This window comes from Cryptomeria japonica, chromosome 10 (assembly GCF_030272615.1).
Source record: "Cryptomeria japonica chromosome 10, Sugi_1.0, whole genome shotgun sequence".
In the NCBI taxonomy this organism is placed as follows: Eukaryota; Viridiplantae; Streptophyta; class Pinopsida; order Cupressales; family Cupressaceae; genus Cryptomeria; species Cryptomeria japonica.
Window position 1 is genome coordinate 134,127,280 of NC_081414.1, and position 17,598 is coordinate 134,144,877.

Here is a 17,598-nt window from a genome sequence, read left to right on the forward strand (position 1 = left end):
TGTAGTCAAAGCGGGCATAGTAGTTTTCTGATGTTTGTTTGGAATTTCATTCCTGTGGTTTGTGTGAATTCAAGATTTGCATGTTCATATTAGTTGTTAATCTAATTTTAGCTCCTTTCACTAGTTATTTACATCATTTCAAATTCCAGCATTGTTCTTTGCTTAAGTTATAATGGCCATAATAGAGTCTTAGTGCACATACAATGCTGACCCATTTAAAGTTCACGTCCCTGGGTTGATAAGTTAAATGAACCTTCATAATGAGTCTGATAGCTACTTAGTATAGATGTGTAATCTTTGAGTTATAGCTTTAAGGGCTTAGTTATTGAACCATTGAAGAAGGTGAACAAGTGCCTCCGCTACCTTTCCTTCCAACTGAGTCATATTGAGGGCAACCTTTTTCAGATCCAGAATGTTTTGGTTGGTGGATTTCTTCTTCAAATTGGCTCTAGTTCTTTTGGAGGGACTTGTGTTCTCATCTTGCATCTTCTCAAGAAAATCCACATCTACCACCACCCCTTCTTGCTAGAGGCCTTCAAGTTTCCCAGCCATAACATTGATGCTTTCCGTCGAGCTCTTAACCACTTTATGGTTGCAGGTCACACGGGATATAAGGTTGTCATTGAATTTTTGGAACTTATTTTCCAGCCGTTTCAGTCCATCATCATAATCCTTCTTAAGTTTCTCTTCCACTTTTATAATCATGTTGTCACAATCTTTCTTGAGTTCATTAACAGTGTTAACAACCTTTTGCATGGACTCAACAATATATTTCCTTTGTTCTACACTCCACTGTTCAACACTGTAGTTATCTTGTTTACTATTAATAGCACAAATCTTTATATTGATCTTTTTTATTTCATTGAAGAGTCCTTTTTGCATTCTGAAATAGTCGATTGAAAAATCACAGGTTATGGCAAGAACATCATCCAAACTTTCTCTATCCAAATTAAGATAAGGGGAATCCACATTGAGGTCCCTAGGAAAAGAATTTCTCTTAGTCCTATTAGTAGCAGACACAAATTTATCAGACATGGCATGATAGGACAACCCGAAATTAGAATTAGTGATAGAGAGAGGGGAATTACTACTCTTCTTTGAACTATGACCTAACTTCTTTTTCTCCTTCGGCTCAGAGTTAGACTCTTCCATTTCGGTGTACCGGTCCTCCTCATCAAAGAAGTGACTCTTGAACTCTTCCACCTCAGTATCATAAGAAGAATCAAGGACCCATAAGGAAGGAGATGGTTGTGATTTAATATTTTCAAAAATTAATAACAACAAACCCCCATGAAGGATTGAGTTTTTCTTTGTTTTTCCTATGCTCTTTAATGTTGGCATGAATGGAAGCTTGTAGAAAAAAAAGAAAAGAAATCTACACTTTGTGCTTAAAATGGTTCAACATAATAACATGGTGCCCAAAAGCCCTAGTGAACGTACCATCTAAGGTTATATATTTCATGATAACTGTAAGCATAGAGCACCAAATAGATTTGATATTACCCGTATGATAGCTTCTTTTGGAGACTGGGGCCAATTTCTTCCTTTCTTTGTCGTCTTTGGGGAATATTTTGACCATCGCCTCCGACAACTGCCTATCCTTGTAAAACTTGGCCCCTTCCATAGACAAATCAGTAACCTTCGCCACAAGTTTTTCATCAATCTTGAAGTCCCCGCCAAATAGTTGAATGTGCCCTTCCTTCAAACCCTTGGCGAATTTCTTGGTGACATTGGCATCAAATCCATGTAGCTTCTCAATGAAAGAGGTGAGGCCCCCTCATTCTAGAATTCTCCATATTATGACATCTTTTCTAAATTCCACGCAGTCCAGAGGTTCGACCCTTTGCCTATCTCTATCCATAGATGCAGGAATTGCAGAGAGACCAATGTGCAAAATAAAAATACACCAAAAAATATTAGAGAGCACCCAGAAAGCGTGCAAAGCACTATGGTAAATAAGCATTAAAATTCTCCACAAATTAATAACTCTCCTCACAATAATGGAAATGATCGCCATCTCAAGATATGTCATTATTATTCAATAGATGGGATGGTTCTCCATGCTTGAGATAAATCATATATCAACAGGGCACACATCTGCAGGTACATGATCGCCTAGGTGCCATATCATTTCACTATTAGCCCAGACTCCCTCATTAGCAAAATTATCTGCAAGCCCATTTGAGAAGAAAAGTAATTCACATAATCTAATCTAAAATATTTAAGCTAACATTATAAACTGCGGAAATTTCATGTCTTTTATAATACAATTAAATTTATGATTCGATTGAAGATATTTATTACATTTAAGAAATATAAAAGAATATTGAAAAAACTTACGTAAATGATTTATATCCATCTTTTCAATTATTAAAATTAATTTAACATTATTGAGTTTTTAATTTTTTTCAAATACTCACGTTTAAAAAAAAAAAATGTTCTAAATGAATAATTTTCTAAATTTAATAATGCTCATTATATTTAAATTATAAGATTTTAAACATATAAATATTAACACTATAATATCCACATTATAGAGAATAATGTTACTTTCTTAAAGTTTAATACATCTTTTAGGGATTTCAAAGCTTGTGGCATCACATATCATGATACAAGGATCACATTTTTTATTCCAATTCCAACCATTTGAAAGTCATGTGAAAAGAGGAGATTTTTTAAAAATATTGGGTCTATGCTATTATCCTAGATAAAAATCTCTTTACATTCTAGAACTTTCTAATAAGTCTTTTTGGGAGAGAGCTTTGAAGGTGCTTTCATGGAAGCCAACTACTCTTCATTTTCCCACATGTAAACTAGAGCTTCATAATTATGACAAATAAAAGTAAAGGGAACATAAAAAAAAAAAAATACTTAGTTAAGTAAAATGACATAATAAGAATATTCTAAGAAAGTCGCATCTAACAAAAAGTTCTTTTAAGATGAAATGTAAGGACTATTTCCTAGATCTAAAGTGCTTTGAAAAGTCATTTCATTCAAACGAGTAACTTTTTTTTTATAATTTATCTTGGATGGTTAAATCTCATAAATAAGTGTTTCAAATGTAATATTCAATATTTGTATCAATAGTAATATATTTAATTATGCATATAAATTAGTCTGGTTTATAAAATAGTATCACTTATGATAAGAATATCTAACTTAACAAATTACTACATCATTTCTAGTAGATTGTATAGTTCTTACATTTTTCTAAAAATGTATATTTACATTAGCCAATAATAATGTACATTAGACAATAACAATGTGTTATGATATTGGCGAATAATTAGACATATACATAATAATTAAATTCAAATGAGTTAACTTATATATATCTAGTTTGGTTTATAAAATAGTGTCACTTAGAATAAGAGCACCTAACTTAAATGTCATGTAGATTTATACTGAAAAATAAGTTGACTCCAAATCTAGTTAAAAGTAACAAGGCACTACATCATTTCTAGTTAATTCTATGGTTCTTACATTTTTCTAAAAATGTATATTTACATTAGACAATAATGATGTGATGATATTGTCGAAATAGTGAGGCTTAGAATAAGAGCACCTAACTTAAATGTCATGTAGATTTACATGTGAAAAATAAGTTGACTGTAAATCTAGTTAAAAGTAACAAGGTGCTACATCATTTATAGTAAATTGTATGGTTCTTACATTTTTCTAAAAATGTATACTTACATTAGACAATAATAATGTGATGATATTGCCCAATAATTAGGTATATACATAATAATTAAATCCAATTGAGTTAACTTATATAAATTTGTTTGATCTATAAAATAGTGACGCTTAGAATAAGAGCACCTAACTTAAATGGTAGTTAAAAATAACAAGGTACTACATCATTTCTAGTAAATTGTATGGTTCTTACATTTTTCTAAAAATGTATATTTACATTAGACAATAATAATGTGATGATATTACCGAATAATTAGGCATATACACAATAATTAAATATAATTGAGTTAGCTTATATAAATTACATATTTACAATAATTAAATCCAATTGATTAGGAGATTCTAAATCACTAATAAATATTATTGTCTTTTGTAATGATTATTATAAACAACTCATCATAAAGCCCTCAAGCAACATCTCTTATCGCATATCAATTTAAGCTTAAATTGTCAATTAAAATATTTTAATAAAACTTAACTTCTTTCAAATACATGAAATTTAAAGAAATAAGACAAATAATAGCTAAAAATATAATATGATCAAAAAATTCAATTCGAACTAGAATTTTAATCTTTCTACATTTATAAGCCATTAAATCTTAAAATATATATATTTTTTTACAAATTCATAATTTCTAGAACTTTAGATAACTCAAAACTTCATAATAGAAAAACCAAACTTTTTTTTATCATTTTAATCCTTTAAAAGACAAAATCCAACAAATTAATTTTAGCCATATATCATAATAACAAATAGTCATCAATCATACTCTCCACGCAAATTCTGATGAGAGGTGTCCTTTAAGAGAACGAAATTGCATTCCAACTTGTACGAAGCATCCCGCAATCCAGATGATTTGTTTTAATTTTGTAGTTAAAAAAATTCTTTGCTTGCACCAGTGAAAGATTTTGTATGTACAGTCATTAGCTAATAAATTATGGTGGAGCATTGGCCATACTTATGTCAAGTGGATCTGAGATAGTAAAAGGCTGAAAAGACTTGAGCATACCATTTCATTCTCTGCAATAAGAACCTGAACTTTTAACCACAAAAAGTTGAAGCAGAAAGCGATCGTCAGATAAGGTTACAGAAGAACACTGTAAGTATTATCCATACAATGTAAAAACGTGTTTAGATTAGATGTTTTATCCCACATTTAACAAGATGGCTTGTAGAACACTACATGCTCTAAGAGCATATATATATATATGTGTGTGTGTGTGTGCTCGTTCTCTGACAATAATGTCATGGCACTAATAATTAAACCTATTTAATTGTTTTTTTGAAATATAGATTTCTTTTCACGGGGAAGATCAATTATACATAATCTGCATCTGCAACAGTGGTCACAACCGAACCAAACATGTCCGAGGTTAACAGCAAAATTCTGGTGCCCTCCTCTTCTTCTTCTTCAGGTTAAGTGCCCTCAATTTTAACTGTTACTGTTCTTCTGATTTTCTCAACAAACTAAGAAAGGATAGAAGGACAAGATATTTCCTGTTACCAACATATTTTGAATTAAAACCAGGGAATTCTCAGAGGGTATTTGAGAATTTCTGCGTGGGTGTGTAGGGAATTAAAATCAGCATGTTACAAAATAAATACCACAGTCTAACAGTCATAACATCAGTTTTCACAAAAGAAAGACATGGTTCCGAAAATCACACCGAGAAATGCAATTCCCGTTACTCTTTTGTTCTCCCTATCATGCATTCATTCTTCTTTCTTAAGATACAGCCTTATCCCAAATTCCCTCAAACTACTACCCACTAAATTATTTATAACAACCTATTTCAGAAACATGATCGGATGGCATTGTGACAAGATCGTAGACAGCGGTCCCATCTAGGGTGGGCTGCCATTGTTTTCTCTGAGGAGAAAACATTGTTCTGTGAAACGGCTAAATCTATGAATTAGTTTTCCTTTTTTTTTTAAACAAAAAAAAAAAACCTTCACACGCTTCTATATGGCATAAAATGCCCCAACATAATCTGAGCCGGAGCTGCAATCTCTGGTACCAACTCTGCAACAACTGTAAACTTTCCTCCCAATAAATAACCAGCTCCTTTTTTATCGTAGATATTCTTTTTATTCTTGTAGGGCATCTGAAAACTTGTCAAGAGGCCACCTACACATAAAAATAGGAGTGATACTTCCCTCAACAGAACACGTCCTAAATCCCACTTTCTCAATTGGTTCTGCCCTTTTGTTTTTGACTATCCTGCATACGCCTTAAACCTAGGAAGCTGTGGGTTTGCCAATGTACCACAATTGATGCTTTGCATAAGTTGTGATGGTTGATGAATCACATGGCAATGGTTCTACATTGTCACTAGGCTAGACCATGGCTTGTTATACGATACATCTAGGTCAGCTGAAATAGAGTGGAATGTCTTTACTCTGAGAGTCAGTTGCATGGTAATATTAAAACAATTTTCATGACCCATTTTTTCGTGAGTTCAAGAAGAATGGCTCAGCCTGCTCTGTGCTTGTATCAAGTCAATCTACATTGTATCATCATCCATCTTTTATGAATAGTAAGTTAATTAAGATGGTTCACGAAGATTGACTGGATTCATCCGATTCAAAGAAGAAGGATATTATATGAAAATGTCCTCCGGAACACAAAATGCCTTAAAAATGTAAAAACTGATGTTTTATCTTTTTGGTCTCTTTTCTCTTCCTAACACTGTCCTTGTTGTAAATTTTAAATAGCTTTAGAGTCAGAGAAATGGAAGCAACAAATATTGAAGCGCCCTTGGGGCAAGCTCCTGTCACAGAATTCTCAGGTAGATTATTGCCACTTCATTGCCTTGAAGACAAGTTACCACTTATTTCCATCTACACATTAATCTGTATTCTATAAATGTGATTCTGAATTGTTGAATGATTTCAGAATCCAGATCTGGACTTATGGGACCCTAATTTCATGATTGGCCGAAGCAAAAGTTGCAGTTTGTGCATTGACGATCCCTTAATAAGTGGAGTTCTGTGCATGTTGAAGCATACAATGGTAATTTCTGTTGTAATCTGTTCAGGAAATATATTGTTTCTTACTGTAGTTGCTCATGGATTTTATGCTGGACTGCCTGCCTGTTTTTGGGTGCAGCATAAGGGTGCTGAAGTGCTTGTTCTAGGGAATGATGGTTCTGTTGAGCTCAATGGAGAACGTCTTAAAAAGAAGGATGTTGTCAGTATTAGAGGAGGAGATGAATTTGTTTTCAGCTCTTTGGGTCATCACACATATGTATCCCCTGTATACTACTTATTTACAGATGATCATAGAATGTTCTCAATGTTTCACACATTTTCATAGATTGTTAAATTCAGTCTATGAGCATGTTTATCCTTAACTGTAAAATGCAGATCTTTAAACTGCTCGCAGATGAAGATATTGCAGTCCCTCCATTACATAATTCCCTTAGCGAGGCAGAAAATCAAATGATTGCAGGTAAGGCAGCAGCAAAACAAGTGGGTGCAGGTAAGACAGAAGAAAATCAAGTGGTTGGAGGGAAGGATGAACTATCTGAAACTTTAGGAACTATGTTAGGCTCATTGCAAGCACCTCGGACTGGTTCTTTGCAAACCTTATCCTTGCTGCCACAGCAAGTGTGTCATAATCGTGATTACGGTGAAGAAAGTGAAGAAGGAAGTGATACATCTCAATCACCAACTGTAAATGATATGTCAGATGGGTCTGTCTCAGATGCTGAAGAGGTTGAGCTTGAAGCTACCCTGGGAGCTGGGATTCCACCTGTGCTTAGTTTGCTGAAATGTACAAAAGAACCTGACAAGACCAGTTTCACATGCAAAGAAACAAATGGTAATTCACCTAAACAGGTTTCTAAAGAAGGAAAGGAATCTGGAAAAGATACCACTCCATCGGTTGCACACGCTAAATACCAAACTATAAAGGAAGATTTAAAAAATGGAATGCTTGATGGTAGAGAGACTTGTGTGTCATTTGACAATTTTCCTTATTACCTCAGGTATGAAGTTGCATCATTAGTATAGACATATTTTGCTTTCTTTTTTTGACTCCCGTGCTTTACATTTTTAATTTGTATCAGTTATGTTTTTTATCTGGTCTCAAATTATGTACTGGATTTATAACATGCATCACTAGTTTGTTATGATTCTCTCCTTAATGCTTTTGCAACAATATATTCCTTGGAATGATTTTACAAAAATGGGCCTCTGTCCTACACATTATGAATTTTCCTGGTATGCTTTAATGTAGCATTTATATTGTATAGTCTGTGACAATACCTGGCCTTAAAAAAGGGTTTTGTAGCAATTTTCAAATTAACCAGAAATAATTGACTGTTTGAATTGTTGTCTTGTAACATTTTTCTCCTTTTTTTCTGACAATCATGAGGCTTTACTTGCTTCTACAATATTATTTTGTAATGGAACTTATGTTTCTCATAGATAATGGTAGGATAATTGTCCAATCATAATTAATCACACAGTCAGCTGAAGAAGATTAAGATTGATTTCAGTTTTTACGTCTTCTAGAATGTTTTTTCTTTGATAAATGCTTCTTTCCTTGCTACATGAAATTTGAAGTGTAGTTTGATTTCATCTGATCTTTATCTGTTTGATTTCATTTGCCTTGAATTGACGGAAAAACATGGTAATCAAAGTGTACTTTTGGATTTAATTTAAACATCTAGCTAGGTTGCCTTAGTCTTGGGGATGAAATTCTCTATGTATTTCTGATCCTTTGTTTCCAACTTTTATATCTTGATTCTAATCCACGAAATGTTTTGTTACAATTTAAATAAATGCAAATTCTATATGATTATTTGATACCAAGTCTTTGTCATATCTGTCTTGCTTTAGTAGTTGCATCGGCAAGCTGATTAAAATCTTATGATCTGTTAACAGCAAGAAGACAAAAAGTTTGCTGATTGAACCAATGTTCATACATTTAAAACGGAACAAATTTAGAGATTTCGCAAAGGAGCTTTCTACTATAAGCCCCAAAATATTGTTGTCTGGCCCTCCAGGTTTGTTGCTGTTTTTTCTTTTTCTATACAAGCTTGAACATGATACTGATTACTTGGAACATGATTGTGATTTCCAATGTATTCATTCTGATTTGACTTATGTTGTCATTTACACAGGCTCTGAGATATATCAAGAAAAGTTGGTGAAGGCATTGGCAAATCATTTTGATGTCAAATTGCTTATATTTGATTGCAGTGAAAAGCTTGCGGTAAGCATTGCCATGTCAGACTCCAAGCATTATCAAACTCTGCAAACTGTTTTTCTTAAATCTGATAGTGTCTGAGCTTTAATAAAAAATGATATTAGTAGTGATGGTTGATTGAGTCTTTTCTTTTCGGGGTGGACCAGAATTCATACTGATATACTATTTTATAATTGCAAAGCATGAAAAGTTGTTGCATTTTTTTAATCACAATTCTATTTCTGAATGGAACAAGATTTGTCTTGACGACTTTGAAGCATAAAATGGTTTCACGAATTACTTCCAATTTATTGAATATTTTGCTCAATCCAGCTGGATCCTTGAATGTAATCTTCTTCTTTGTATTGTTCTTGGCGATGTTTGTTCTGATGCTTATTTTATAATGACATAAAAGGGTACATCTATGAAGGATGCGGAACAGCTGAAAGAAGGCTTAAAACCTATAAGTAAGAATTTAAGAGAACGCTGGGGTAATTTGCAGTCAAAATATGATATGTTATCAATTAAATTACGTGAACTGGGTTTTAGTCTGCAAGGCACTGCATCGAAATTGCATGCAGGGATAAAACAGGAAACGTCAGCTTTACCATCCATTTGTGCTGCTCCTTCAGCAATAAAGGGACATTCCTTTAAGAGAGGTAGTTGCAAGGCTTGGTCAGAACTCTAATTCAGATATAAAAAAATCATAATTTAGTGACATGTATGTTCGAGAAATTTGGTGGACATTTTTTGATCATATTCAATGAAATTTGTGTTTTGTCAGGTGATCGAGTGAAATATATTAGTTCCCTACATAAACCAGGCCATCACACGCCTCAAGCTCCTTTGAGGTATGTTATGTGAATACTGTCTATGCAAATTTCTGCAAATGCCAGTCTATCCAGTGCTTCTTAGTTTCATCACAAGAAAAAGGGTATATGGGTTGAGCTTATTTTGATAACATGCTGAGGCACGCTCATACCATAAATATTGGGTTTTGATAAAGATGAGAACAATGTTGTTATATGGTAGCTCAGAAATTTTTCTGTTTAATCTGCAACTTGAAGACTTGATGTCTTGTAAATGACTCACTTGGGTATAGAATTATGCTGAAGTATAATTACACAGCTATAAAAGTATTTGTATGGATATTTGCATTTTACTTCTGTTGGTGGTTTGGGCCATGTGGACTTCTTTCATAAGGTCAATGTTCCCAGTTTTTCTGGGCCATGTCTTTTTAAGTCAGATCTGACTATTTCCAATTATTGGCAATCTTATGACATGTTTTTGACTCGAGTTCACTCTGCACCATTTAGTTGGTGTTATTATTATGATCCAAGTATGTATGCAGACAAATTTAGAAGTATGGTTGCCCTATATATGGTGTGTGGTAGTTTCTAACCATATAATTTCATTATTTGCAGTGTCCTTTCATTTAAAAGAAAGGGTAATGCTCAAGTTTCAACACTTAAGGGGTAATGTTCATGGTAGCAATGTGTTTGTCCCAAGGTTCTCACAGTTGTCTTATTTTGTCATGTACCTCCTAGGTACATACATGATAAATATGTAATATTTGGATTAAAAATGTAAGAATAGATAGATGGATAAAAATGTCCAGGGTGAGAGGCTATTTATATGCAGATTAAGAGGCACATTCCAAAAGATGTGTCCCATCAAGTTGGGAAATGTCTCTTGGTGATGAGGCTTGATAACTAATCATGATAATTTAACACTATTTTAAAATGTGTTCAGGGGTCCATCTTATGGTGATCGAGGGGAAGTAATTTTAGCTCTGAAAGAAAATGGATCATCTAAGCTTGGTGTACGATTTGATAAGCCAATACCAGGGGGGGTTGACATTGGTGGCCTTTGTGAAGAAGATCATGGTTTTTTTTGTGGTGGTAATGTTTTGCCACTAAAGTTGACATTGACTTGCAAATAAAGTATAATTTTTTATGATTATTAAAGTCGTTTATGCTTGACAGGAAGTGAGCTACTTTTAGAAACTTCTGTTGAGGAGGACATGGACAAGCTAGTTTTCAATGCACTTTTTGAGGTAGTCTAAAGTCCGACATTTTACTGAATTTCTGTTCTACAATTCTTCTCATTAACTTTTCTTAGTTCACAATTTAACTATTTTCCAGGTTGTGACAAGTGAGAGTAAGAATGGTCCTCTGATACTTTTCATGAAAGATGTTGAGAAGGCACTAATATACAACTCAGATATTTATCGTGCCTTAAAAAGAAAGCTCAAAACATTGCCTGAAAGTATTGTTATCATCTGTTCTTACACAAAAGTTGACGATAGTAAGGAAAGGGTAATTTATAATTGCATATTTTGAACCTGTTTAGAAATGTTTATCAGATTTTTTCAATTTTTTTTATTTCAATTATTTGAATTTTTGTTGGATGTACTGAACTTTTTCTTTAATTTCATCTTCATTGAGTTGTGGCTGGTTTTATCTGACAGCCGCGTCCTAGGGGTATACCTTTCATTGAAATTGGAGACTATCAAAATGGCCTGCTTGACTTTGGCTTACCTGTAAGTTTATTTGGATCATTTATATAGACACTTGTTTGAGATTTTAGTCATAATAACCATTGTACTAGGTAAAAATGTATGAAGTAGACTATTTATGAACAAATCATTTGATTGGTTTTCAATTGCTAAGCTGAAGATATATTATAATAAGATAGGGACAAATCCCATCCAGGAGACATGATGCAAATTCATACAAGGGAGGATGTCTCCTCTAAGCTGAGCACCCTCTTGGTTACTACAATGCTAAAATGGAAGGTTGCATAAAACATTGCTCATATATATAAGCATTCCTTGCCTCTTTCACTTTACTCCATATAATAATAAAAGACAAAATCATGAACAGTTATCAAGAATTCCTCCATAAGAATGAAATAGAGTGGTCAAAAATAGCCAAAAGACTATCCATGGAGATCATAAACTTATAAATGTTAAACATTAAGCAAGCAGCTTACTTCATCTTGTGCTCTAGGTAGCAACATGACAATCCAGCTTTATCAAGTATTCACCATGTGCCTTGTGGTTGTGATTAAAGTCCTCTTGAATGTGGGCTAGCATTTTCATGATATTTTTTTTCATATTTTCTTGTGCCTCTTTCAGCTTTATCATGAACATAGAATCCTTGTCTGCTAAATAGTAAATACTCTTATGAATTATTTTTTAATGGCCTTGAACCTATGGATTGGAATTAAGCTGTCAACAGCAGAAGATTTCTACCTCATTGATCAACTCTAGTTTCCCTGAAAAGAATTTGTGTTCCATTTCATAATTTTTCCTGGGTTTCAGGGGATAAAAGTCCCTATGAGTTGAGAGTTATTTTTATCTCAACAAATAAGAAATCGTTTAGAATTGACACATTACTTCAGTAAAAGAAGTCTCCTCTATCCAACTACCTTGAGAATCCATATGAAAATAGGCTCTTGTTCCTTAATAACTCTATTGATTGTTTCAAACTTTCAGCACAACTGACCATAATTACCCTTAAACATTCATTTTTATCAACAAAATTAGCAGAATTGAAATAGTGAAATTGAGTCACACTAAAATGTTTCCTTGTCTGTGAATATCAATACATTTGCAGTTGTTTGTTAAAGTTTTTACTTGTTTTTGAGATTGTTGACTTCATTGTAGTTGGTATTTAAGAAAGTTTACAGTGTGGTACAAAGTATCCAGGAATGGGTTGATGTTTAAAGATGCGAATCCATTCTAGCACAGAGTAAACATGTGCTGCTTGCCTCATAGGGTGAGACATATTATCACAACAAAGGACCAACATGTTAGGAGTGGTTTCATTGAGACAGAAGCTACTTTTTTCAATCAAGCTATCATCTAAAGGAATTAGCTATGTTTGATGCTATTTTATATACCTTACAGTTTAACACCTGAGTTGAAAGTTGAAACTGATGCTTGCCATTGCATTCTTTCTGCCATTTGGAATTGTTTTAAGGTTCTGCTGACTACATCCATTTGGGGTCAAACTATCACTTTTAACTATGGACAATAAGTCCTTTCAATGAAGGTAATTAATGGAGAACATTGCTCGTGTGGCGAGTTTCCATTGTGATATAGAATTCACATGGAATGCCATCATTGCAAGAATAACACATATTTCTACTTTGAAAATTTGACTTTTTGTGAGATTTAGTTCTACTAAGTGCTATTGTACATTTGTCTTATTAAATGCTTGTCTGTGAGTCCAAAGGTCAAGAGAAGATGAAACCTAAAGAAAGGAGGTTGTTTCCTTCAGCTGTGACAACAGCTCATCTTTCAGCAAATATATCTTTTATGGCAGAGATTGTTTCTTTTTGCTCTCTTATTGCTGCAAATTTCTTTATGATCTGGTTTGTGTTCCTTTTCATTAACTTAATGTGGAGGATCTCGAACATGTTTTGGAATGTAACAGTTTGGAAGAAAGAACAAACATGGTAAAGAGGCTTCAGAGCTAGTGTCTGAACTTTTTCCAAATAAAGTAACACTGGAGATGCCTCAGGTAGTGAAAATGTTTTCACAAATATTCTGTAGACTCAATTGCTTTTATTTTTTACACGTACAAAAAATTTCCATTTATAAATGCAGGATGAAGCCCTTCTTGCTACTTGGAAACTTCAACTGGAACAAGATATTGAAATGCTTAAAGTGAAGGCAAATCTACGACACATTGAAGCTGTAAGTTTCTGTTTCAGATACCTTAGTTGGTCTTTTCCTTTGTATGCATTCTTTTTAGAAATGTCTATCCTATATGGGAATTTTGCAAATCAGTTTGTTAAATACTAATGGTGAAACTAAGCCTCCCCTACATGCATGCACAATGCACATACATATATGCATGCATGCAAACACATACATTGTTTTACATAAATATGAAAAATTTACTCAGAAATTGACTGCAATGTTATTATAGCAAACCCATGCTCGAAGAGAAACCTGCTAGTTTATTTGTTTGAATTACACAACTGGATCTCTTGTTGTGATTATGCATGACTGTGAGCAAACAAAATTGAGATTGAGAACAATATGCTATAGATATGCTTGTTTATATCTTTATTCAAATATACAAATACATGCAAGGTTGCGGTATCCATAATCCTTATTTAATAATTATGTTAAGCCCGATGATAAATTCCACCTTCTGTAGAGATCACTAATTTCTGAAAGGCCATTTGCAGCTCCCCTAGGGCCATTTTTGAAAATCCATGGTGTTAAGGCAATGCCCTGCCTTTTGCAAAAGATGTGCTTCTGCTGCTTGTGACTTTTCTTTGGGTTCTGGGGCTCTGCTAATAGTTAGTTTTTGGTTGTTTGGACCCTCTTTTGTAGGATAATGACATATTTATATGTCCCTCCCCATCCTTTAGCTTCCATAAACAGTTGAGTCCAAAGTCCATCATCACATGTAGAAAAACTGAACTACCACTCACACCTTCACAATTGCTTGGACCTACTTTGCTCCTAGCTCATCTATGGCTGTTAGTTTCATTTCAATGGTCATACAGTGTAATGTCCCCTTTTAGGATTTACCTTAATCTGGTCCTGAGACAACAATTCTAACTCAATGTGAGAATTGTAAAATATAATTTCATCATTTCTGAAGATATTTTATTATAATATTTAGTTTATAATACTAAGAGTTGTTTGAAAGATAGAACTTAGCCCTCTGATCTATATATTTGGAATATATCGTTCAACGTATAATTTGCTGCTGCTCAACTGGGTCTTCAGATTAGAGTAAATAAAATAGATCCTTCATAGCTTATGCTATAGTTCTCCCTTTTTACTGGTCCTTCAGTGCTATGTAGTGACTATGGGTCTGCCACACGGTTTGTAATGTCCCTTCTAAGATCTCCTCTGATTTGCAGTTAATTGAGTCTTTTATGCTTCTGGTTCTTATGGTCTTGATTGGAAATATATGATGGAAATATTGCTATGTAAAACTTATAGCAAGAATACTCCAATAAGTGCCTAATTAGTGAGCCTGAAGTGTTCTTTGAGATTGTAATATCAAATTCGTTCTATAGTAATTTCTGATACCAATTTCTATGTATTGTTCTAAGAGAAGTTAGAACATCATCTTAGTAATATCATAGAGAGGCATCAAATGTAATGTCCCTTGTCAGGACTCCCTTTAATGACTGATTAATAATATACAAACAGATCGATGGGATAATCCTCAGATGTGTATAATCATTCTGGAACTGAAAATGTGTATCTGGCATAGTGTATGTCTGCGAATGGATGGAATTGTCCTCTGATATTTATATATACAATTATCCTGAACTGAAGATATACTTTGATATACAGCATACGTATATTGGATCTGAGTGTAAACTGAGATTGATTACTTTCTCTTGATAGCAAATTGGGCTTCCTTCAATCTTTCTGCCTTAACTTAGTTCTCTCCTCTAATCCGTGCAACCCTATATGTGCCAAAAGCAGAGGCACCACTGGATCAGATTCGAATATGGATCTAAGTAAACCAACAATATTCCCCCATTAGAGAACGTGTTGAACTTGCCTCTTATACCCCTTTAAACTGAAAGGTGGCATCATTTGGATTTGGTGAGTCATCCCTATTAATAACCGACTTCTTCATAATTATCGATTTGCTTGACCCAAGAATCATTATCATTGTTATCACTAATTCTTGTAATCACTCTTCTATAAAACATGTCTTTTCATAACAAACTCTGTAATGCTCGATGTGCTATGCCTTAACGATTCTTGTGCTTTTTTAATCATTGCTGACTAGTCACATGAATAACATTGTCTTAATATGGATTGCTATTCTTTAATTAATAAGGGTTTTCATATCTAGTCGGGCTTACTCCGTAATCTTCGCCAAACTAATCAATTGCTATATTCATAGAGGCTCTTTGATCACTGATTAATAAATTCTGTATACTTAAGTCTTTATATTGAAGTCTACTATCTTGACTTGCCCAACATCATGAATGATACAGATTCTTATGGTTTGCTGTATTGCAGATCTCTCTAACAGATACAGGATAAATCGCTATGATGTATATTAGTTTTGGATTATCAATATGAGTCGGCTTCCACTCCATAGGTGGCTTGGGAAAGATTCACGACTTAGGACATGCTAGGATCAAAACCAACAATGGAGTTCACACCCATCGCTGTCACATGTTTCTGTAACACTTCTGTATTTGATACAAATCCTTCATCAACTTTGCTGACATGGGCAACAAGGTTATATAATATCCTCTATTTGATTATCATTTTTACAATTTTGTCTCCTTTAGAGACTTCACAAAATTGAGGAATACTATGTAATGTCCCCACTTTGAAATACAATTTAATGATAAATGATAATAATAAAATTAAAATTAAAACATAAAAGATTACAATTAAATATAATTAAATTTTAATTAAGTTAATGGATGGTCAAAGACATGAAATGAAAAGTTGCGACTCCCTCAAACATGAGATATAAAAGGGAGAAGAGAACCTCATTTGAGGGGATAATTTGGAGAATCAGAAGTGCAGATCTGATATAAATAAGAAGTGCAGATCTGAATATGAAAGGTTGGTTCCTTTCAAAAGGCAGAAATAATGAAGAGTTGCACTCTATCAAAGGGTGCTAATGGTGGAAAGGGCGTGTCTCTTGCCAAAGGGGCATACATGATGAAGAGGTGTGACCTCTCCCTCACATTGGAGGATATAGAAAGGAGAAAAGTCTCATTTGAGGAGGACATCCAAGGGAGATCAATTTGAAGAATAATTTATAATTCTCAAAGGGCAACAATGAAGAGTGATGATTCATTTCTTATGAAGAGGTGTGACTTCCCACAAATAAATATATAAAGAAGAGATTAATTCAATTGAGAAGGCGGAATTGGAGAAATCATCCATAAGATCAAAGAAGACAAGAAAGTCAATGGATCAATATCCAATATCAGAATTAATAAGGGTGAAAATTAGTAGACTTTTATATTTACAAGGGCATGATTCAGGGCAATCCCAAAAGGGGACATTACAAGTGGTATCGGAGCATGATCTTGCCAGCTTGTAGGGTAAGGATAAATTGTTTATGCATTCTAATCAATGAGAAGGGATGTATTAACTCCATCCAAAAATATGGCAACAACTAAATGACAATGGCAAGACAATATGAGAGATTGTTAAACATACGTGTATTGTGCAAAGAAGACAATCAAGTATATAATATATACACTAGATTAAGAGAGAATATTATGGAGATCTAAGGTAAAGTATATGAAGAGTTGGTAACGGACTTTTGAGAAGAGATTGTGGATACTTTATGACAATCTTATGATAAGATTATGGACGACTTTATAGCAGATTTGTGGAAGAGATTTATTGTGAATTATGGAATAATGATTACCCCAAGAGATGGTTTTGGTTCTGGTTAGACGCTCCTGCCTCTTGTGGATAAAGTGAATTGGCCCAAGAGATGATTCTGGTCTTGGTTGGATGCTCCTGCCTCTTGTAGATAAAGTGAATTGGCCCAAAAGATGGTTCTGGTCCTAGTTGGATGCTCCTACCTCTTGTGGATAAAGTGAATTGGCCCAAGAAATGGTTCTGGTCCTGGTTGGACGCTCCTGCCTCTTGTTGATAAAGTGAATTGGCCCAAGAGATGGTTTTGGTCCTGGTTGGATGCTCTTGCCTCTTGTGGATAAAATGAGCAGGAGC

The 17,598-nt window shown here is 33.9% G+C and overlaps 1 protein-coding gene across 7 annotated transcripts in view; it reads left to right on the forward strand.

Moving 5' to 3' along the window:
* The first annotated feature begins 4,475 nt into the window (after nt 1-4,475).
* Nucleotides 4,476-17,598, forward strand: part of LOC131030865 (uncharacterized) — a 90,188-nt gene continuing 77,065 nt past the window's right edge. The window contains exons 1-18 of one of the 7 annotated variants that reach the window (XM_057961805.2): nt 4,476-4,796; nt 4,991-5,112; nt 6,413-6,486; nt 6,594-6,710; nt 6,807-6,944; nt 7,064-7,686; nt 8,588-8,709; nt 8,827-8,918; nt 9,307-9,358; nt 9,473-9,550; nt 9,676-9,742; nt 10,316-10,366; nt 10,644-10,792; nt 10,877-10,947; nt 11,036-11,209; nt 11,362-11,433; nt 13,334-13,420; nt 13,507-13,596. In XM_057961805.2, the coding sequence (XP_057817788.2) occupies nt 5,061-5,112; nt 6,413-6,486; nt 6,594-6,710; nt 6,807-6,944; nt 7,064-7,686; nt 8,588-8,709; nt 8,827-8,918; nt 9,307-9,358; nt 9,473-9,550; nt 9,676-9,742; nt 10,316-10,366; nt 10,644-10,792; nt 10,877-10,947; nt 11,036-11,209; nt 11,362-11,433; nt 13,334-13,420; nt 13,507-13,596 (2,109 nt within the window). In that variant the 5' untranslated portion in view covers nt 4,476-4,796; nt 4,991-5,060. Of the gene's footprint in view, nt 4,797-4,990; nt 5,113-6,412; nt 6,487-6,593; nt 6,711-6,806; nt 6,945-7,063; nt 7,687-8,587; nt 8,710-8,826; nt 8,919-9,306; nt 9,551-9,675; nt 9,743-10,315; nt 10,367-10,643; nt 10,793-10,876; nt 10,948-11,035; nt 11,210-11,361; nt 11,434-13,333; nt 13,421-13,506; nt 13,597-17,598 lie in introns of all 7 variants that reach the window. The other 6 variants (XM_057961802.2, XM_057961803.2, XM_057961808.2 and 3 more) reach the window with 6 other exon arrangements.